General features: G+C 51.7%; 1 protein-coding gene across 2 annotated transcripts; it reads right to left on the reverse strand.

The window, feature by feature from the left end:
- Window positions 1-696: 696 nt before the first annotated feature.
- Window positions 697-22,663, reverse strand: LOC100734877 (NADH-cytochrome b5 reductase-like). 2 transcript variants are annotated; one of them, XM_003464062.5, is made up of 8 exons: window positions 22,543-22,663; window positions 21,523-21,585; window positions 20,588-20,878; window positions 17,255-17,403; window positions 15,166-15,253; window positions 11,430-11,534; window positions 8,497-8,700; window positions 697-5,082 (listed from the first exon to the last, which is right to left on the reverse strand). In XM_003464062.5, exons 3-8 carry the CDS (start codon window positions 20,777-20,779, stop codon window positions 4,879-4,881), a joined length of 942 nt encoding a protein of 313 aa, XP_003464110.1. In that variant the 5' UTR covers window positions 20,780-20,878; window positions 21,523-21,585; window positions 22,543-22,663; the 3' UTR covers window positions 697-4,878. The 2 variants fall into 2 exon arrangements, with proteins under 2 accessions (XP_003464110.1, XP_013001708.1); XM_013146254.3 differs by lacking the exon at window positions 22,543-22,663 and adding an exon at window positions 22,444-22,530.
- Between the last annotated feature and the right edge of the window lie 7 nt (window positions 22,664-22,670).

Genomic DNA, 22,670 nt, shown 5'->3' on the forward strand with positions numbered 1-22,670 from the left:
TGAATGTGAAACTCTAGGCTCGAGTGATCCTCCTGCCTCAGTCTGTTGTGTGGCGGTGACACTGGGCAAAGAAGAAGAAGGAGGAGAAGGAGAAGGAGGAGGAGAAGGTGTCTACCACTGAGATGTCTGACAAGCCATTCTGTTTGAGTTGATGCGGGGGGAAAAGTGGGCCAAGCAGAGGGAAGAGCTGTCAGGGCTGACTATGGGAACGAGTCACTCTTTACTGCTGGGCTGCCCACACTTAGAAGATGGCCTGGCACACAGTAGGTGCCCAGGAAGAGTCCTAAATGACTGATGGAAGACTGTGGGGACACAGAGAGCACAGCCTACTGTGAGGCAGGGAGAAGTGAATGTTTTCAGACCTCTAGTTTCTGAAGAGCTTTGACAATGGATAATTTTTTTCTGTTCTTAATTTTATAACTGTATTAAGCACAGAAAAAATATATATAGCAGACAATAGGGAACCCACTACCCAGATATACCAGAATTCTAGTTTTTGCAATGTTTCATTTCAAATTTTTACAGGTGCAGATATGGTCAAAAGCCCTCCCCAGCCCACCCCTTCCCTTCATTCCTTGGGGCCATCCTTGCTGGTATCTGACGTGTCTCCTCCTTGGAGGATTATTTTGGGGCTGTACTCACTAGGTGCTTGATGTGGGTTTATAATCGATATAGGAATCCAAGCAGCCAAATTGATAAATTTTGGGATTTTATTAGCTGAGCCTAGCAACCACTCACATAGACCCGTTTCAGAGTCAAACCAAGTGGCCCCAAACTGAAGGGTTACAGGGCATTTAAAGCAGAAAACCACAAAGCAAGACATCCTGATGGAAACAATTTAGCTAGAATCTTAAATTAATTTTGGTTGATACCTGCACCCTGCTTCTTTGTTGAGCAGGTTAATTTTTTCTTGTGGATGCAGCTCATTCTGCCTTTCTCATGGGACTTATACTGAGTAATTTTTCACTCTTCTGGGTCAAATACAGGGCACATGATGGCATCAGTTATGCCAAGCTACAACAGTACTTATGAGGGACTTTAGGATGCTGGTACCACATAGCCCATGTTGGCACAGGGAGACCCAGTTCACTCATTTTAGCTCCTGTCTGAGTACCTGTTTGTTGGGGTCAGGGTGGGGTAGCTCAGTGGTAAAGCATGCTTCACACACATGAGGCTCCAGGGTAAATAAGTAGCACGCCACACGTGTGCACACTTGCATACACACATGCAGACACATATACACAAGGAAATGTTTCTGTTTTTAATGAGTATATATAGCTGGGCATGTAGCTCAGTGATACAGCATGTGCCTAGCATGCATAAACCCCTGGATTCCATCCTTAGCAACATAAAAACAAAAGTCATGCCAGGGATAAAGCTCAGCAGTACGAACATCTGCTTGGCAAGCGTGAGGTCAGAAGTTCAATCCTGGTACCAAAAAAAAGTAATTTTTCATAGATATATTGATAGGTTTTAGTTCGGTGTTTTTGGTACCAGGAGTCAAAACTCATGACCTTGCAATTACCAGGCAGGTGCTGTGCTGCTGAGCTATATCCCCGGCCTAGGTTTTAGTTTTTGCTATTTCAAACAGCACAGTAATGCACAAATTTTTATATGTATCTCCAGGGACACTCATGTGTTACATATGACCTTTACAATGTTAGAATTTGTGTCCTTCTACATGACCATGGCTCATTGCTTCATGTCTTAAAAGCTTAGTTTCTTCATCTACAAATCTGGGCAATAAAATGGCACAAACGCCAGAGGTGGTGGTACACACCTATAATCCCAGCACTGGGGAGGCTGAGGCAGGAGAGGAGCACCATGAGTTCGAGGCCAGCCTGGGCTACATGCTGAATTCAAGGCAAGCCTGAACTGCCTAGCAAGAACCTGTCTCAAAAAACAAACACAAAAACCAAAATGGCACAAATATCTGTGAAGATTCTGTACTTCAGTATAGATGACAGGTGCTCTGCCACCTGTAAAGGTCAGCCTGGTCAGTGTAGAGGAGGGCACAAAGGGAAGAGATGGGCTGGGAGACCAGTGAAGGTGACGGTGAGGTGTTGCGGGCTGAACTGAGGTGGGCATGGCTTTGGTTACCCAGATCTGTCCCCTAGCCCCTTTGCTAGGTGCTGTCATTGGAAGCCTGGGACTGCTGCAGATCCATGGACATTTTGAACTCCTTCTGTCTTTGGGACAAGCCCAAAGTCTGCCCCATTCCCACAGCATCACACAGCACCCATCAGCCATCAGCAGCACACCTCCTGCATGGGGGCTGTGTCAGGAGAGAAGTGAGGAACAGGAGGTGAGGAGAACTTGCCCCGGTCCCAAGAGGCCTGTGCTTGCACATGCTAACCGCTCTTCTTCTAGAGGGCTCGCTTCCCTGTTATGGTTTGTGTCTGGATGTCCCCCCAGAGCCTCATGCGGTTATGGGGGTGGGCTTCTAGTTTGTAATGACTCATGGCCCAATGCTGGGATGATGGGTGTGAGAGCAACACCCAACTGGGTGTGCCTTTACATAAGGGACGGCGTCTTTTCTCATGCTCCTCCTTTTTGCTCTTGCTGCTTGTGCTGTTTTTGCCACCATGAGCTGTTGCCCTCTGTCATGTGCCATTTTGCCTTGGAGCCACCTGATTATGGACTGAAACCTCCACAAACTATGAGCTAAATAAACCTTTCCTTCCTTAACTTTGGGTGTTGGGTATTTTGTCTCAGCAATGAGAGAAAAGTAACCAAGACAACACTCAAGTCACTAGAGCTCAAATGTCCAGGTGACAAGGACCACCTGCCAGGGCCCTCACCAATGTCCCAGGATAAGGGATCACACCCACAGGCAGACTACATAAACCCTACATGGGGGGAGAGGATAGGAGGGTGAACCCATGAGAGGACAAGAAAGGGCTGATCTTTTCTGCTCTCTGAACATCAAATATCAAAAAGTGGAACAAAGGCCCATGTAAGAAGTGTCTGACCCTCCATTCTTTATGCACCACTTACACTCCTAGTGATGAGTGTGAATACTGCTTTTGAAACCTCACTTCCCAGTGGCCATGCTGTGTCCCTGGGCCTCCCTCTCCTAGCTTGCACATCTAATGCCTGCCTTTTCCCTGGCTGAAGCTTCCCACGGAAAGGCTGTGTGTGTCTCACTTGCTGATGCTTCCATGTCAGCTCATGACAGGTGCCCAGGTGCATGAGCACAATCAATGGACACACTGGTGGAGGGACGGGAGAAGGGGAGGACGAGGCCTGGCAGGAGATCACAGTCCCTGCTCAGAGCGCTGACTCAGAGCCTTTCCTACTCATCATGCTGCAAAGAGCCTTTGAGACCCACAGGACACTGACCACTGAGCCACAAGAAGCAGCTTGAAAACCTTTGGGTTAAACAAATGAGAAGTTTCTTGGCTGCTGGTCTTTCTGAATTTTAGTATGTTCATGTGTGTGATTCTTAGAGGGCACAGCCCTTAGCTCCCACACCTCGCTGACAAGGAATCTCTCTTGTAAACAATTTGAGACCTCTGCACCACCCCAGCTGCTTCTCATGACTGTGAGTGCCCAACTCGATGTAACTTTTGGGCAGGACAGGAAAATCCTGACAAACAGAAACTACTTCAAGCCCCAACACATACACTGGATAAAAACAGAGCTGCTCTAGCTAAGTAGGGCCTGGGGACCCCTGGCCATCAATTCTGCTGCCATATGTGCCAAGGGCCCTAGTGCCCTATGGAGCTCGGTATAAAAAACAGCAGTGCAGGGGTACGACACTGAAGTAAGGGGGCTTGGCGGCACTCCACGCTGTTTCACCTCAGCAAGTCGTTTAGCTTTGCTGGGCCTCAGTCTTCCCATTTACATGGCCAAGCTGTTAGGCTGGATGCTTCCAGGCATCCTGAACTTCCAGCTTTGATATGAGGACTGCAGTCCTGGGACCATACACAGCCTAACTCGTAGGTCCTACGGTTCCCTGATTCTAAGCCTCTGTTGCTGTTTTTTCCAGGTCTGGGATGGCTCATGGCCATCCCTGTGCTAGGACAGCACACTGGAGCCCAGGCTGCGGCAAACTGAACTCTCTAACTGCTGCCCAGGGACTGGGTGGGCAGTGAGGGCGAGGTGGACCTGATCGGCAGTCACTCAGTGGGCAGAGCAGAGAGAGGAGCCCAGGTCTCTGACTCCTGCTCTATCTTTAGATCTCCATAGCAACTGTCTCCCGGGCACTGAGCTGAAGGCTCAGGCTGAGCCAGCTGCCTGCCAGACAAGGGAGGGGCACTGGCCTCTTCTATCGCTGGGAACGGCTTCTGGGCTGGGGCTCCTGAGGCAGGGAAGGAGACTGAGCACAAAGCTGGGAAAGGCTGGGGCCAGCACAGGGTAATCTAGGGTAACACCGTGCTCTGGGAACACAACAAAGTCACAGAATGCAAGGCCTTCAGCATGTCGGGTTCATGGCCCTGAAGCTCTGGATGTGACTGTTCTCCGAAGAGCGCCGGCCTCTCCTGGTGTTGCTGCCTAAACACCTGGGAGCACTTAATCTGAGCCAGAGCTGAGCACACAGCTGGAGCCCCGAACACCTCTGATCAGAGGGGCCAGACGAGCTCCTCTTGGCCCTTGCCCGCTGGGCTCAGCTGGCCCTCGGCTTCCTCAGAGGAGTCCTCCGCCTCCCAGGTCACATGCTCCCTTCTGTCTCCCTGGCAGACTGGATGCTAGGAGAGGATGACCAACCTCACGGGGCACTTGGCCCTGTGGAAATTCCAAGAGGTGAGGACACTTGCCCAACGTCACCCAGCGAGTTTTCAGCGGGCCAGGCCTGGACCCTTGACTCTAGTCTGAGGTCCTTCCTGTGGCCCTGTACCAGACCCTTGCGCAGGGCTCCTGGAAGGGAGGCCAGGGCTAAAAGAAGAAGCAGGAGTCCTTGGCCAGGCCTGCACACAGCAAGCACTTGGCCATGTCTTTGGTAAACTCGGGCGAGCCGCAGACCAATGCAAATGGCTTTCTCCGACAGCAGCCAACCAGTTCTTTTATCAGGCCCAGGCCCAGGCGGCCAAAGCGGGTCTTCTCTTGGTAACTCCAGGGAAGCTGTTCTAGAGAGTTCTCCTGAGAAGACAAGAAAGAGCAGGGGTGACTGTGGAGGGCTTCTTGGGGTTCACAAAGGGTTTGGCTTTTCTCTGCCACATGAGGAAACTGAGGCAGGGAGGGTGGGAAGCCAACCTTCACCAAGCCCAAACACGAATGAGACTTCTCTTCATCATCCTCACAACAGCTACTCACAGATGAGGCTCAGGGAGGATGAGGGCTTCCTGGGCACAGGAGGGGCAGCGGCAGGCCCAGGACTCAAGTCTCCCCACTTCTTGCTGCCTCCCAGAAGCTGCTACACCTGGTATCAGGTGGAAGTCTGCTTCACAGAGGGCTCCCCAGAAGTCCTTCAAGGCTGTCACCATCACGTGGGGAGCACTTCATGTTAATCTGTTCTAAGGTTTCAATGAACTGACACAGCCACCTGGTGGGTATTTCTTGAGGACTCATTTGGCACTGGGCTAAGCAATGAGGACACAGTGGCTGCTCAAACACGAGGCTCTGGCCTCTCCGGGGCTGCATGGAACACAGGTCCCAGGGAGCAGGCGCCACTAGCAGGCTCTGTCCCTCAGGAGAGCAGCCAAGCAAGCCCTACAGGGATGCAGGAGGCCCCGGGGAGGAGGCGCCTCTTCTTTAGGCCTCTTTGGCCTTTTCTCCTGGCGTCCCAAAGTCAAGGTCCCTGTTCCATTTTTTTTAAGTAAACATTTTATTGAAGTATAAAATATGTATATAAAAAGTACAAATCATTAAGAATATGTAGTTTAAAGTCTTTGGTTTTTGTTTTTTTTTTTTTTTTTTTTTTTTTTGAGATGGTTTCTCTGTTTCGGGCTGGCCTTGAGCTCCAGTGCTAGGATTCCAGGTGAGCCCTATCACATGCAGCTAGGAGAACTTTCAAGAAGAGAAGAAACGATGTAATGACCTCACCAATAAGGAAATCAGCCCTGCTGATACACTGCCAACCTGAGAAGTTTAGAAGTTTCAGAGACTCAGGGAACCAGGGTCCTTTGTAAACATTCTCAGCCTGTGCAAGAGGGCGTAGAGATGGTCTGAGTGCTATACTCGCCCTAGGGTGGGCGGCCTGCTCACAGCAGAAGGTAGGAAAAGAGGCTTGTTCATCCCCTTTTTTGCTGTTGCTGCTTTTTCTGTCTTCTGCCATCTTGCACTGTTGCCTCTCACCACACCACCCTGCCTTGGAGTCAGCTGATTCTGGACCGAAACTTCCTCAAACTGTGAGCTAAATAAAACTTTCTTTTCTTCACTTTGGTGTTGGGTATTTTGTCTTAGCAACTGAGAGAAAAGGAATCAGGACAAGCCCAGAGCAAGACATGACTCTGCATACCTCCAAAGGCCAGCTGATGGGGCCCGGAATAAGGGCACAGACGGGGGGCGGGGTACCAGAGCAGAAATACTAGCCCCACCTCCCAGCTAAGTGCCTGCTTCTCTGAGTGATAGGATGTGGGTATAGGCTGTGGAAAGCCATGTCCAGTAAACCACATTGAGGGCGCCACCCGTGGAGGTCTCTGGTCTGATGTGTGTGTGCGGCAGCCTACCTCCCAGGACTGGTCTGACCCACAGGCCCTCTGCTGCTGACAGGCAGTCCTTTCTGCTCTTCCGACCTCTCTGATAAGGTCTTACCTCCCTTTCCACTGCCAGAGTCCCTCAGACCAGTTGGCAGTGGCAGATGCCATCCTGACTGCATGGGCCAGTCCGGCGGTCGCTCAGGTGGGGAGGGGCCTTGTGAACGTGTTGTGTAGGACGAGAGCTGGGGTTGGTGGCAGCAGAAGTGCCAGCACCAGCCCCGGGGCTCTGGGACAGCTTCCAGGGGAAGAAGGGGGAACAGCCCTTGGCCAGGGTAGCATACGCACAGCTCACCTGCACCCCCAGAGACAGTGACTGAAGTCACGGCAGCCAGGGAGAGCAGTGGGGCAGGCTCTGGAGGGGGGCAGCGATGTGATGAAGAGCAGACAGGAAGTGGCCAGAAGAGGGGATCCCCTGAGGTTTGCTACTGGGGGCCAGGCAGGGGACGAGGCCTCCTGGCTCCAGAGAGGATAAATGGGTTACTGCCCTTTACCTACCTGGCCCTGACACCCACCCACCCACCCACCTGCATGACCCCAGGTCCCTGGCAGAGTCACACAGCTAGCAGGTGGTAGGCTGGGTATGAATCCCAGTGGTCCCCCTCAGATGTCATGCTTGTCAGGATAGATACCACAAAGCACTAGAGGATGTCCAGGACTCTGATGGCCAGAGGGAGGCTCATAGGCCAGGTGGCATTTGCACTTGGTGCCAAGGTGTGTGTTAAAAGTTCACCTTCAGCCTTGGGTGGTGGCTGTGATGCTGCCAGGGACCTGGAGTCTAAATCATTCTGGGTCTCAGTTTCCAAATCAGAGGGGCACAACGGAGGTACAAACCTCATGAAAGCAGTGGGATTGAATGAGTTAATGCACATACAGTCCCCTGCAGGGAAGCCCTTGCCAACTGCAGGCCTCTGCCCTAACACGGGGGAGTGTCCAGAGGGCTGGGAGAGTCTCTAGCACATGACATGTGCTTGGGGACAGCACAGGAAAAGGTGCTGGCTAGCAGCTGGCTGGCCCTGAGGCAGGGGCTGGCGTGGGCCTCAGAGCCTTCTTTCACCTCGTCCCTCGGGTGAAGGCAGCCTGGCCCTACACCCTGCCCTGGGCACTTCCTGCTGCTGCCCTGTCGACACGCACGCCTCTCTTGATGTTCGGGCAGACCCTGGCTTCTACGGAACCCAGGAACTCCTGCACTAGAGAAGAAAACCAAGTTTCCCAGCCACAATGGTGAGAATCAGCAAATCGTCAGGGGTTATTTCAAACTGCCTACAGGAGGAAATGGACAAGAGAAGTGTCCACAGCACAGGGCAAGAAGCCTAACCCTGAGTAATGAGGAGGAGAGAGGCAGCCCCGCCCCGCACTAAGTCCCCAACCCACAGAGCTCAGGGAGAAGTTGAGCTACAGACCACAGGACAGTGACCAGAGCTGGGCTTAAGACAAGATGTGAAGAGACCCCAGGCCACAGCCCAGGCAGGGGGCTTCCACCCAGAGAACCTGCAGCCTGGTGAGCCTGACAGCAGCTGTCCTGCCACGGAGGGACACAGTGAGGTGGCAGGCACCCTACTACACGAAGTCACCTGGAGCAGTGCCTGCTGTCTCAGCAGGTGCAATGCTGAGCACCGAGGAGCAAGTGTTGGCAGGGACTTGTGCTCCTAGTCTCAAGGGGCTGCCGATAGTAGGCAGGCCCCAGCCCTAAGACTGATAAAGCAGAAGGTAAGGGAGGCAGGCAAGGAAGGCAACACCTGGCTTCAGCCAGGTGCAGGGCAGGTGCTCCTTTAGGGTCAGGGCCTAGTACAGCCCATGGGATGGGTTTGAGGGGACTGCAGGTTCCCAGGGAAGAAAGGTGCCACCCTGTGCTCACCTGGCTAAGTATGAAGAAGATGCGGACGTTCCAAAAACGGGCCTGCTCCTGCAGAAATGTTTTCAGGTAGATGCTGTCAAAGGTCTTGAAGCAGCAAACGAGGGTGACGAAGGTCTCGTCCTCTGCATTGTCTGTGATGCTCTGCAGGATGGGCACCATGGGCGCCAGGCCCGTGCCCGCAGCCAGCATGAGGAGCTCACCATACTGGGGAGGAGAAAGACAGGGAGAGTGGGGCTCTCACCCACCCCCCCACATGCTGTGCTGCTCTTTCTGGGCTTTCTTGAACGGCCAGCACTGTCTTTCTAAAAGGGTGCCCCACCTGGTCGGCTCCTCTCCCCTCTCCCAAGAAGCGTCCTGGTGGAGGGCAGTGAGGTCTGTGGAACAGAGATTATGGAGCCTAGAGGTCAAAAGGGAGCCTAGCAGTGCAGCCTGCAGGGCCTCCTTCCACCTTCTGCTGGCGAGGCCCAAGTGGCCTGCTCCTCAGTGCCTGGCCGGCTGCCCTTGTGGGGTCTGCCCACCTCAAACAGCTGAAATCTGCTCCCACTAAAGCCCGCCCACCCCAGCTCCCTTCCATCGCTGCCATCAGGCTGCCTCCTCCATCCCTGCAGCTTCAGAGCCCATCTTGGACCTTCTTAGCCTGCTCTCTTTTGGTTGGAAGAAACGAGGTAAAGAGCCATGCAATAGTGGTGAGGGCCAGCACCATCACCTGCAATCCTCAGGGCCTCCTAAAGAGTGAGACTTTTCAGGTCAGTGCCCTAAAGGCTGTCTGATGCATGCAGAGGCATTGTGTCCCCTCACTGTGAAGGTTGGGCCTCTGTGTAAAGAACCCCCAGCTATGTGATGTGGGCAGGTTCTTTCAACATCCAAACTTGTTTGTTTGCTGGTTAAAAAAAGGGAAATACTGACACTTTCCTGTAACAGCACCTGTTCTAGAACAGAGCTGTCATGACTGCTGGGAGGACAACAAGCCAAGGTTGGATCCTGCTAGGTTTCTTCCCTCCTAAACCAGAGCCTCCCTCCAGGGCTTCTGCCTTCCTCTCATCCCCATGGGGCTACTTCCGGTGTCCCTGAAGCTCCCGGGACTCCCTTGGTACAGCAATGGCATGCTGCAGCCGCGTGTCCATATGCCTGTCTCCTCCAGCAGGCGTCTGGGTCATCTGGCTCACCCCTGGCCCATGCCTGGGTGCCAGCCCTAGAGGCAGCTGTCAGGCCACTGCAGAGGAGCAAGTGGGTTGGCAACACGGTCAAGCCCTGGCCAAAGGGTCACTGGCCAATTGGACCATCCCTGTTCTCTTCCCTCTGGCCCTCCACACCTCTACATGAGAAATCCGGGCTTTTGAGTGCTCTGTAGACACCAAGCAATAGCCATAAGGCATCAGGAAGCTCCCTCGAAAAGGTGGCCAAGATGCTCATCCAGCATCTGCTGCAGGCCAGGAGGAAATAGGAACAATTTCTATGCCTGCCCTCAAAGCCCTGGGGGACAGGGTAGGGCCACTGAGTTAAAATGCACTCGTGGCTTTGGAGGCAGAGGCAGCAAGACTGCCCCAAATTTGAGGCCATCCTGAACTACACAGGGAGATCTTACATCAAAACAAAACAAAACATAACAAAACAAAACTAAACTAACTAAACTAAACTAAACTAAGCTTAAAAAAAAAAGCCAAAACAAGCCAAGCTATTCCGGCTATTCCACCTGTGTGACTTGACATCCTTGCTGTGCTGGGGTTGAATCCAAGGCCTCCTGGGTGCTGGACAAGAGCTCTACCTCTGAGCCACACCCCCAGGCCTGACAATTTTCTTATACACACATCTCAGGTGTGTATGTGTTTGCAAATACTCAGGCAGAGCAGAGGACTTGGAAGAATGCACAGCAGGGTGTGTCTGGGAGAGGGCCTGGGGGTGTTTTCTTTTTGCTCCTCTGTATCAGATGGGGGGACGGCAGCAATGAACATGTGCTGCATTTGCAATAAGGAAAGAAACAAACAAAAACTGTTGGAAAATTAAACAAAAAGAACGGAGGGGCGAGCATGATTCACCGTTTTTTGCTTTGCTTTGCTTTCCTAATTATAAAGGCAATAGGTGTTCACTGCAGATAACTTGGAAAGTGTAAGGAAGGAAAAAATCACCTAGATTTGTACCATCTAGAGCTGCTAACATCTCATTGCATTTTCTTTCATGTATTTTGCACAGTCAGTTTACAAACTTGTTAAATACTCAAGTTTTGTATGTGGAAGTTGCCGCTTGGCTGTACAGCCTAGGAAACCACAGAAAACAATTGGAAATAGAAATTTAAAATCCAGGCTAATACCCCGTCTACCTGTTCCCCCTGCTGCTGGATCTTCAGTTGTCTCTAGTGTGTGCTACTTCAAACACAGGTGCCATGGTGCACCAAGGACTTGGGATTTTGGATTCTTTCTGTATGACAGACTTCCAGAAGTGAATTGCTGGGTCAAAGGATTTAAAGACTTCTGGTACATGCCGCCAAACTGCTTCCCATTAGGGATGCAAAGCGAAGGAGAAATCCTTTCTGAGGAAGTTACTGGAAGGATTTGCCCATGCCAGGAGGATGAGGGCAGCAGGGGCCTTCTGAGCCGGGAAACAGGGGCGCCTCCGACAGCAGCCAGAGCTGCATTTACTGTTGTGAGTGGGATGTGCAGCTGGAGCAGTATCTGAGCGCCACAGGTACTGTGGTCCCAAGCACCAGTGCACAAGCCTGGTTTCCTAAGCAACGGGCAGCCACGGATAGTCCTGGGATGTGGCAGACAGCTCTTCTGGTGCCTGTTCCATCTCTGCCCCGTCCAGTCCCAAGGGTCCTCTTGGGATTGGCTTCATCCTCGGGATCGGTAGAGGCAGATTCCATGGCCTAAAACATGTCAGCCACAGCCCTGCCGAAAAGGTGGGGACCTCTCGCCATTTAGGGAGCTGGCACTGACCTGGTTTGGTTTATAGAAGAAGTCTCCGAAAGGTCCTCTCCAGAAAGCTGTGTCTCCAGCTCTCCAGGACTCGACATACTGGGACATCAGCCCTGTCTTGTAGCACTGGAAGCACACAGAGAGGGAGCTCAGCGGGACCCGCACGTGCTGCCAACAAACACATGCACAAGCCTCGAGTGGGCACTCTCCTGCCGCTGAGGGCTCACAGTGTGACCCCAGGTGATCCTCCTCTGCGTCCTGTGGGCTGGTATCGTCCCACCAAGTTTCAGATGAGCCAGAAACTCCCACACACGGTGAACAGCCAGGCTGGGTTGCAGACCCACAGGACTGAGGCCCTCGCCAGAGCTCTGGAGCCCCTGGGCCTGCAGGTCTCTGCGAAGGAGCCCTGTGAAGAACCAGGCAGTGACTAATGGCAGCACACACCTGGGGCAGGGTTGGGGGGCAGCAGGGAGGCGGGAACAGTGACACACTAGTGGGGGATCCTCTGCCAAGTGGGAGCCACTCTGTGGGATCCTCTCCTTACTTTGAGAGGGTGATGCTACCAGACCTTCTTTCTAATTTTCTAGGAGAGGCAGGAAGTCTATATTTTTATTTAAAATCTCCTCCACACCTTTTTTTCTCCTGCTTTTTTTGAGACAGGTTCTCGCTATACAGTTCAGTCTGGCCTAGCACTCACTATGTAGCCCGGCCGGGCTCACAGTGATCCTCCTGCCTCAGCCTCCTGTAATCCCTCCTAAAATAAAATCTCTCTCTCTCTTTGTTTCATTTTTTTTATTCAAAGATAAAAAAGAAAGAAGGAAGGAAGAAAGAGAAGAGGAGGAGTAAGGAAGAAGAGAAGGAACAGGAAGAGGAGGAAGAGGGGAAGAAGAAGAAGACAATAAAATTTTAAAATATGTCAATCAAGAGGCAACAATGGTACACACATTGCACACTGTCATCCCCGAATCATTCACTCAGACCACAGACATCTGTGTTCCACTGTCCGACAATACCAGCACAAATCTTTCTCTTCAGGGAACTTAGAGAAATCAGTATAACTATCTTAACTGTTTTTTATATACATATACATATACCTATTTTTTTCAGCTTGTTACACTAGGAAACAATAAAATCTCATTTTTAAATGTCAGAAATTCAAAAGAATGTAAGAACATTGCAGGTTAAAACTGAGTACTGCCTTTGTGTGCCAGGTGCAGTCTGCAGGCCACCCTCTGCAATCTCTGCACTATCCTATGCCATCCCTTGGCTGGAGAAGGGTGTTCCTCAGTGGGGACAAGCACATGGCACTGCCTGGGTGCCTGGTGCCATGCTGGGACTGTGGGGCAAACAGCTGCATGAAAGAAGCCGTTGTCTGAAACCTGGAAAACACTTAACACCTGAGCAGATGGATGAATGAGCCCTTTAATACAGATCCAGGTCCTGCCCACACCTATGTCTCAGACACACACAAAGGAGAGACCACCTAGCACTTTGTGAGCAGGATAAAGCCCGGAGGAGGGTGAGGTCCCAGAAGAGGAAGGTTTGAGCTGGACCACGAAGGATGGGCAGGATGGCGTTCCCTGGGGATAGGAACAGCCTCTGAGCATTGAAGCAGCACACTCAAGGTTAGGACAGCCCTGCCTGGAGGGCTGTGGGAAGGGGAAGCACTGGAGACAGGTGTTTGGAATGAAGGAAAGAGTAGGCTTCGGCAGGACAGCAGAGCACAGCACTGTAATCCCAGCACTTGAGAGGCTGAGGCAGGAGGATCATCACAAATTCAAGGCCAGCCTGGGCTACAAAGTAAGTTCAAAGCCAGCCTGAACTACGTAGCAAGATCCTACTTCAAAACAAATTAGTAGGTCTTAGAATTGCTTTTGAGCATCCACAGCCACCTGTAATACCATCCTGGAGTTCTATGGCACTATCTTCGTGTGTGTGTGTGTGAAGGCACAACTCCAAGGGCACAGCCTTGTTCCTGCCTTGCTGGAAGCAGTGTATGTCCGGGCACTCTGCTTTCTAGCCCCAGGCTGGAGGAGGCACAGCCAGCCATGGCCATAAGTTCCATAGCACAGACACCACCACAAGAAGGGAAGGGTTCCGCTGTGGCCCTGACAGACACAGTGTCTCCCTGCAGCAAATGCTCAGCACCGTAGTGAACTACAGTGACTATCCAGTAACTTCTGTCCTCCCACCAGGGATTGCACTGCTGAAGGGTCCCCTGAGCTCAGTTTTTCCATCTGTTAAATGGGGATAATGAGAGCTACTTGTGGTTTTGAGGTTGAAACAAGACAGTGAGAACAAAGAGCCTGGAGCACTCCTCGGTGGCCAGCAGGTCTCTAGGAAGCAGGAGCCCTCTCTCCTTTAGTCAGGAAGGAAGCCCACACGCCCTGCCACTTTCCCAGTTTGCAAAGGCATTTTCAGCTCTTCCCACCAGCAGCTTAGGGATAATGAGGCTTCGTGCAAATGAAGAAGCAGAGCAGCCTTGCAGCTGGGCAGGCTCCAGCTGCTCCGGAGAACCGTCTCCAGGCTTATCCTCTCGGCGAAAGCACCCAGACAAGCAGCATGGGAAGCAGGCCATTTGGAGAGGATTTTCGGAATCTCCCAGACAAACATCAGTGTGCAGAAGGATCCCATCCACCGTGTAAAGGAATAAACACTCATGCTGTGCGGGCAGCGGGGGAGGCAGGGGCCGGGCACAGTGCCCGGGCACAGTGCTGGGCTCTGAGTCAAGGGCCAGGGTGACAATGCGATGCACGTCTCGTAGGGGACGGTGTGATGCGGAGCTCTCCTCCTGTACTCCTGCTGCCTAGGACTGCACTGGGGAAAGCACAGTCTTAGGCTGACCCACAGCAAACTGCTGTTTCTGTAAATAAAAGCATTAGTGCACCAGTAGTTCGAAATACCTGACTTAACTACCTTCTGCAAGTCACGGGCCTCTGTGACTTCTGACACGTGCCACCCAGGCCTCGGCTCTCGGAGGCATTCTGTACCCAACTGATTTTGCTTAAGCGCACTGCCGCCGCCGCTGCCCTACAGCCAGTCCCCCCTCCTGCACTGGGGTTAGTACAGTTCCCAGACCTGCTCTGCGTCACCCCCGTGTCCATCCCTTCAGCCTGCAACGCCATCCTCTGCCACCACCAATCGGTCCCGACTCAAGCGCCCTGCCCACCTCCCCGAGAGGGGGGGTCATGACAGCTCCCTCTGCGAGGCCCTCCGTGTCCGCCTAAGTGCACACTGCCCCTCGGCCTCACCTTCGCCTCTGGGGAGGAGACTGACCTCCCTGAATGATGCCTCTTGCCACTGTCTATGCAGGTAGCAGCCTCCAAGCTTCCTCCTAGCCCTTCCACACACAGCTCTGCCAGGAGGCCCAGGTACCTTGCTCACACTCCCCGCTGAGCCCCCTGAGCCGGGCTGAGCCTCCAGTCACAGTGCCTACCATGCTGTGTCATCTACATCCAGTCATTGTCCTGGCTGGGTTCTTACAGGGCAGGCATAGTGTCTGACTCACCTCTGGTCTACAGCACCCAGCACACACAAGGTGCAGGTGCTCATCCTCCTCCCTGGCCTAGCCTGAAGCTTCCTGTCTAGCAGGTAAAACCTCCTGGGAATAGGCGCCCTACCCTTCCCCTGCCCTGTTATTCCTCAAGCCAGCCTCCTCCCTCCAAATCCAGGTAGGAACTGCGCCATCCTAAAAGAGCTCGTGAGGGAGGCACTGGCCCAGTGCATCAGACAGCAGCCTCCACAAGTGCCAACTCACCTTAATCAGAACTTCAAAGTATCCTTCTGCACTGGGAGGGCTGATGGGAGTATAGGCTCTCTGAATTTCTAAGTCTTCCACTGTCCCCCTAAGCAAGAGAAGCAGTCTGTCAGGCAGTGGTCAGCTAGTCATTCAACAAACCCTCCTTCAGCACTTCCTCTGTCAGGCTGGAGAAAGTACCAGTGAAGTCTAGTCATTGCTAGAGGACATCCCTGAGGGGCAGGTGAGGTGCTGCAGAAGAGCACTGGCTCACAATGCTTGAGACCCAACAGGCCCTTTAATGTCTCAGCAGTTCCCACTGCAAAGCAGAAACAGCTTGTCCGGATTGTGCGGCCCCACTGGAACGACAGGAGAAGGTGCTGCCCAAATGTACCGCTGGGACTGAGGCTCTGGCTCAGAGGGCTCACATGGTGAGAGAGGCCCTGGGTTTTGCCCCGGCACAGAAAAAAACCAAAAAAAAAAAAAAAAAAAAAAAACCCCAAAACCAAAACCTAGCAAAACAAACAAACGAAAAAAACCAGAAGGTAAACTGACAATCTTGGGGGTTTTCCTGATCTCAACTCTAGAGTGGTAAAGAGAAAAACGACACTCGCTGCCACGTTCCCGGAGAAGCAGACCTGGAGGGCCGCCCCATCTCCTGTATGAATCCCCTCCACGCATTGGCCATGGTGGGTCAGGTCAGTAATGGCCAGGGCCACGTGCTTCGAGTGCCCACTACCCATCATGCATATTATACACATGATCTTATTTTACTCAAAGTGCAGCACAAACGCAGAATCTAGAGTCATGAGGAGGGTTCTTCGCACAGCCAGAACTTCCCTGCGTCTTTGAGCCGGGCTCCTGGCTACTGCTTGGCCTGGGAGCGCCCATCACCTCCTCTCCTCAGGCCTGAGCAGGAAAACCAGCTTCACTCGGGTGCACAGTGAGCAGGCCTCGCCCTGGTGTGCCACAGCTCGGGAACTGGTGGGGAACCGTCAGGCTGAGAGCAGGGTTGTGGGGGAGGAGGGACCTGGTGGGACGGCGTGTTCTAGAAGGTAGACAAATGGGGAGCTACATGGCCAGATGTATGCCTGCTGCGAACGTTACCAGTGTGGTACAGAGGGTGGTAGACAGGATGTCATGTGGAAGCAGGAGTTCCGGGCATCCCTAGTTCATAATGGGGCTGCAACCCACTCCGTGGCTCTTCTCGCCCCTGGAACAGTGAAATTTAAGAATTCCCAGTTTTGGCACAGGCCAGAAGGAGCTGGCCACGAGGACCTGGGGCCACTGTGAGGCAAGTGGCCAGCCTCGCCTGGTCCCATACTGTTTCTGGCTGTTCCTGCCATCTCCTTCACTGGCACCTCCTCTTGCCAATCCTACGAACCCCAGTGTTTTGGCGTTTACTCTTTTCATACATGCATGCTCCTCAGTGCCAGCAGGTTCTATGCCGCTGACTCCCATGGAACCGAGTGCCTGGCAGGTGCTCTGCCTGGACGTCCTGCAGGCTCCACTCCTGGGAAGCAGAGGGGTGGCACCAGGAGTGAAGCAGAACACTGGGGCAGGCCAGGGGGAACCTCGGAGGCATGGCAGGAGCCAACGCTGTATGGGTCCGAATCCTGGCTCCAAGGCAGGTAGATGATCTTGGCCAAGTTTGTTGTTCTCAGTGACAGTATCCTTTCTATCAACTGGTCCTAATCAGACTAGGTTAAAACCACAGGCTCTGGAGCCAGAGGGCCTGCCCTCAAATTCTGGCTCTACCACCTCCTAACTGTGTGACCTTGGGTACATTTGCAAACTCCTCTGATTTCAGGTTCCTCTGACGCATGATAATGGGCCCTGGCTCACAGGACTTTGAGGCTCACACTAGCTCATGGATATATGTGCGTGTGCTGTGCCTTGCTTGGTAAGTGCTAATAAAGGGCTTGTTTGTCTTGAAAATGTACCACCTAGCTCCATCCCGCAAACCCTCGGGGTCACATGTGACTGACTGTTTCTATTCTGAAGATGAAAAATAGGAGCCTGAAGGGAGGTCAAGCAAGTTTTCTGGATCACTCAGCTAGTCAAGGGCAAAGCAGGGTGGCAGGGCTCCAGTCCCCCCGGCCTGATATACCGTAGGATGAGGTGCTGCCCGGGCCGCAGGCCAAGCTGGCTGTTCCCAGGCAGAGCAAACCGGACATGGTAGGTGTCATTGGTGACTTTGTCCAAAGCACTGATGCGGAAGGCCAAGAAGTTCTCCGGGTTCAGCTTGGAGGGGCAGCTCTGCAAAGGGAAAGACCGGAGGTAGAGGCTGAGCTCCAGGGTGCATGGCATCACTTTCCTGACAGCTCTCACCTGGGAGGCCTTCTGTGTGTGACAGACTGCAGCCTCTGATCCCAGAATGCTCCCCGGAGCCCCAGAATCAAGCATGGGCCTTTTGACCTACATTCCAGGGCCCAGTGGATGAACTTCAAGCCTCATTCTGTCTCTCCTACGTCTGATGCCTGACTTTTCTCCCTCCTTCAAGCACACCTGCTGCCCTACCACTGGGCCCTCGCCACTCAGGATGAGCTCTCCCCCCAGAACACACCTCCACTGTGTGAAACACCTGCGTGCCCTGCCAATGTGTTCAGCTTCAGATCGGCACAGCTGAGAAACCGATGGGCCTTTTAAGGTGATCAAGTCCAATACCCTTATTTTATATGAGGACACTGAGGCTGAGCAGTAGCAGCTTACATGGCCAAAGTAAGCAGGGACTCCCATTTATGAGTCTCAGTCCACTGACGGTATCATTCCATCCCTCCTGAGGACTCCTGCACAGGCCTTCTCTGAATGCCATAACTCATCAAGTGCTCCTCCATAAAATGCCACATGCACAGGAGTCCCTTGTCAGGTCAAGCCGGGGTACCAACTCTGGAGCCCTGTTACAGCTGTGTCTGATGTTCCTCCAAAGCCTCATTTGGTCATGGACGGAGCTCTTCAGAGGTAGCTGGCTTTAGGGTGCATGATGCTGGGATTGGGGGTGCCCTACCCTGGGTATGGGTGGCATCTCCCAAAGGGCAGGTACATGGACAAAATACAAAGGCAGGCCTGGCTGCTGTGACTTCGCTGCTGGCTGCCATCCGCCCGCCACGCAGTTTCTCCTCCATGTCGCCCCTCTGCTGCACCACCCTGGCTTGGAGCCAGCGGACTCCAGACTGAAGCCTCTACACACTGACACAGACCTTTCCTCCTTTACGTTTTGGTATTGGGTGGTTTGTCTCAGCAACGAGAAAAGTAAGACGAAACCCTAGTTACCCACGGCAGGGCCAAGTGTCACAAAGCCCACAGAAACTTTGCCTCCACTATATCAGTTCCTGTACCACACTCGCCATCTCGTGTAGGCTGAGGTGACCTGTTCATCAGCAGCCAGAGCACCCAGACACCTGTCACAGCTGCCACAGCGACCAAGAGCACTGCACTAGGAGCACCAGGTCACCCCAGCTGAACTGCTGCCCACCTGCGCAGTCTCACGTGGTCACCTGATCGTCTAGGTTTCAGTTTCCTCATCTACAAAAAAGGGCTATTTGCTCCTGATAAATGTATGGAGTTATCCTAAGGGGCAGATGAGATAATAGAAAAACATTTTATAAAGTATAAACGGCTATCAAAATATCAAATCGTTTTTGATTATTTATTAAAATTATTAAATATTCTATAAGATTTATAAGAATCATTTAACTATTTGTCACAATAGGTAGAAAACATCTACTTTTTACTGACCCCCTATTATACGTCAGAGGCTTTACATATTTATCTTACGAAATCCTTGTAATAACTTACCAAGTATTAACAGCCACATTATTCAGATGAGAAGACTGAAGTTTAGCCAACTAAATGACACAAAAATATGTGAACAGGGGCTTAGCACACATCTTTTGTGGTTTTCATCCTCCTTCTATGCGCAGAGGTTTGTGTGCGCATGTGTTGCTGAGGCTTGAACCCAGGGTCTTGTGTATTCAAGGCAGGAACTTTGTCACTGAGCTGCATCCCCTGCCCCTGCACTGAGTTTTTAGGGTTGTAACTCTGGCATCTTTTTCTTTTTTTGATACTGGGAATCAGGCAGGTGCTGCACCACTGAGCTACATCCCCAGCAATCCCGGCACCTTTATCATCAACTTCTTTGCACCTAGGACACAGAATGTGATACTTGGCAGAACTGTTTACTCATTTAGTGGTTATTAAAAGCAATACCAAGACGCTGAGGAGAGAAGAATAAGCCAGAGACTCTTTCTCTTATAAAACTTCCATTTTAACAAGAAGATATGGACAAGGCACATGCAAACAAGGACATCTAGAAGGCGTCTGATGCTGTGGAGAATCAGGAAGAAGACCAGGAGATGTGCCTCCGTGCAAGAGTGCTTGCCTAACATTTGTGAGACCCTGGGTTCAATTCCTAGCAAAACACACAAACACACACACACGCACAGAGAGCAAGATTTGAGCAGAGTCACCAAGCAGTGGTGGAGTGAACTACATAAAGGTGAAAGCAGTGAGAACAAAAATCACAGGGCTCCCCAGTTATTGGCAGAGGCCCAAAGGCAGAACTCTAAGGAGACACTGAACTGGAACCGAAATAGTCATGCTTTGGAGTTTTTTTAACTGCATTTGTTCAGAATCTAAAATCTATATGATCTATAGCTTAGGAATCACATGGATAAAAAGAACTACATTTTGGGGCAGTTCAGGTCAAACTGTGACAGCCAAAAAGTAACAATGGGGCCAAGCTGCGTGAACAGAGGCAGTAACAGGAAGGTCTCTACTCCACAGTGGCCAAAGGAGACAAGGACTGTGGCATCTCCACTTGGACGCAGGAGGCCAGCATAGGGACAGATTCAAAATTTGACCTGTGCACAATGTTGGAATGGGTCTCAGTTTCCCAAATTGTAGAACATGGAGTTGAACTCTCCAGTGTTAGACATCTGTAACTGAAATTCTGAACCCTCTTTTAAACATTATAATTAAGGCTTACATTGCTTGGTCCAGATGATAAAATCCCTTGGAGTTCAGAAAGGGAAGAAAAAAATCAGTCGGGATAAAGAGGAAGAAATAACAACAGTGTGCTCCACTAAACTAGTATGCACTATTAGCTCATCTGTTCCACGGGGCAAAGACCATGTCTGTCTGGTTCACTCCTAACTCTTCAAGAGCTCAGAGGGCCTGGTATAACATGGATACTCAGCAGGTATTTGTTAAGTGAAATAAATCCAGGTTTATGTCATACATCACAAATGTTTACCCCCCTTTTACAGATGAAGACATTAAGGCATAACTAGGTTAAGAGACTTTGACTACAACCACAGAGTGTTTCAGGCCTGGACTTTGTTCCCAGAGTACCTGCTTCCGGTAGAGACATTTGTTTCTCTGGCACCCAGACCAGGTAAAGGCTGCCCCCGTGGCCCTCTAGTTTGAAAAGCAGCCTGCTCACCTGTGGCTGCTTCCCGCTCAGCAGGCTCCTGTCGTTGCTGGCGTGGGCTGCCTCCCACCTTGCCAGGTCTCGGTGATAGAGGTCAAACACGCAAGGTGAGCAGCCGCTGCCGCAGCACTGGGACGGCAAGGGCTCCACAGGCCGCAGCTGCAGCCAGGCTTCCTCAGCATCTTCCTTCTCCCTCTCAGCCATTGTCAGCGGGGCTTGGGCAGCCTGGGTGGGACAACTGTGTGTTCTTCCCAGCGCAGGTCAGGCTCTGTGAGGCCTCAGGCCCAGGTCCGTCCTGCCTTGCTGGTGTGGGAGAAGGAAGACATGGGAGTTATGCTGTTGACTCCTCTCTTGCTCACCTTCTCCCCAAGGAGTGCTGGTGCCAGGCTCTGTGCATGACTGGGGCAACAACAGGTCAACCACAGACTCTACTATCTGGGTGGGATGTACTTACACTTACTACTACTGGTTTCTCTATACAAAATAAATCTTTTCATAGTAGAGAAAAGTTTTTGGCTTTAGGAAACCTGGTTCTACTACACAGGAACTCTATGACTTCAGAAAAGTTCAGTAGGCTGGGATCCTGATGTAGGCGAGGACGGTGTCTTACTCTTTCAGTATTTTCCAAAACTGAGCCCAGCCTGGCATACGGAAGGCTCCAGTTCATTCGTTTTACAGATGTGGTCTGGGAGGGCTGCAGATGTGGCTCTGAGGCCAAGCATTTGGCTAGCATGTGAGAGGCCTTCGGTTTGATCTCTAGCACCACAAAACAAATGAACAAAATACAAAAGAGAAACTTCTAGACTAATATGATCTGAGAGCCAGGCACAGGAACAGATTCTGAGAGACAACAGAGGGAAACAGGGTCAGGCAGGCCCTGCTCATAGAGCCCAGCAACCAGCATGGTGTGCCTGCGATCCAGCCCATTTGAATTGTGTGCTACGTACCAGGTATGGATTATGAGTGAGGTCCAGTCCCCTCTTTATGCCCATTTCTTACTTTGTGTGGTCCTGGGGGTTAAAGGGAGAAAAGGGAAAGTGTTCTGTTAACTGTAAACTGCTAAATAGTGTAAGAGTTAGTCTTATCAGTCTACCTTAAATGTACTTTTCCATGTTTTAATAATCTCTACTCTTTTAGACACCGGTGGAGAAGTTGGCCACATTAGCTATGCATTTTAAAGATATGATCCACGCTCCCTTTCCACCTCTGCTTTTTAAGTCTACCAGGTGCCATCAAGTCACATTCTGACAAATGTCAACTCTGTCTGGTTGCTTCTCCCAATCTCCAGACCTTGGCTGACAGCTTCCCTCAAGGGCATCCCTGAACCTCCCCCTTGTTATTCTCTACCACTCTTTTGTTTTGCATTCGTTTATTGAACATCCATTGACCATACGCCAGACACTGTTCTAGGTGCCCGGGACACAGAAGAGAAACAGAAACCTCTGCAATCACGGGGAGTCATTAAACTAAATCAAAAGGGAAAAGATACAATATGACAGCGTTAATCTAGAGAAAAGTATCCAGAGAGAAGCAATAGGATGTACTGTTTTCGTTGTCGGCCTGCGTGCTGTCCACGTATCCTACTAAAACTCTAAGCTCTACGCGTTGCATGTGGTATTCACCATAAAAGCACCCGCAGCGGGGAGAAGAGATCCGTGAGGAAATCACTAAGCACCGATTACGCGCTGGGCGCTGCGCTGGGACGTTAGCTTAGGCACCGTACTACTTTTTTCTTCTTTTTTTTTTTTATCGGTACCGGAGATCGAACTCACGATCTCGCGCTTGCAAGGCAGGCGCTTATGCCGCTGAGCTAAATCCCCAGCCCCTATACTACTTTCTTTTCACAGTGAAAGGAACTGGGGTCTTACACAAGTGCACTACCCTGTTAGCCATGAAGCAGTCTGGAGCTTAGCTATGAACTGCGGCGCTCTTGTCGTCCAGCCCTTGGTCCTGCCGCGACCACTCACCTAAAGTTCGCAAACTTCCCTCACGTGAGACTCCTCCACAATCCTCTCCATCCCCGCCCCCGGGAAAGGTGAGCGCGTTCAGTGGGCGCCACCTATAAGGAAATGAGAACGGCTCGCGGGGTGGGGAC

This window comes from Cavia porcellus, unplaced genomic scaffold, assembly GCF_034190915.1.
Source record: "Cavia porcellus strain 051 isolate PalLab524CR breed Dunkin Hartley unplaced genomic scaffold, mCavPor4.1 scaffold_25, whole genome shotgun sequence".
In the NCBI taxonomy this organism is placed as follows: Eukaryota; Metazoa; Chordata; class Mammalia; order Rodentia; family Caviidae; genus Cavia; species Cavia porcellus.

What these genes read in the sequence shown, in the direction of transcription:
- LOC100734877 (XM_003464062.5), bottom strand. Translation starts at nt 20,779, where the DNA reads ATGGCTGAGAGGGAGAAGGAAGATGCTGAGGAAGCCTGGCTGCAGCTG. An exon ending in ACTTTGAAGTTCTGATTAAG is followed by an intron (nt 11,535 to 15,165) that starts GTGAGTTGGCAC and finishes GTGTGCTTCCAG; the next exon opens with TGCTACAAGACAGGGCTGAT. An exon ending in TCTTCTATAAACCAAACCAG is followed by an intron (nt 8,701 to 11,429) that starts GTCAGTGCCAGC and finishes TCTCCTCCCCAG; the next exon opens with TATGGTGAGCTCCTCATGCT.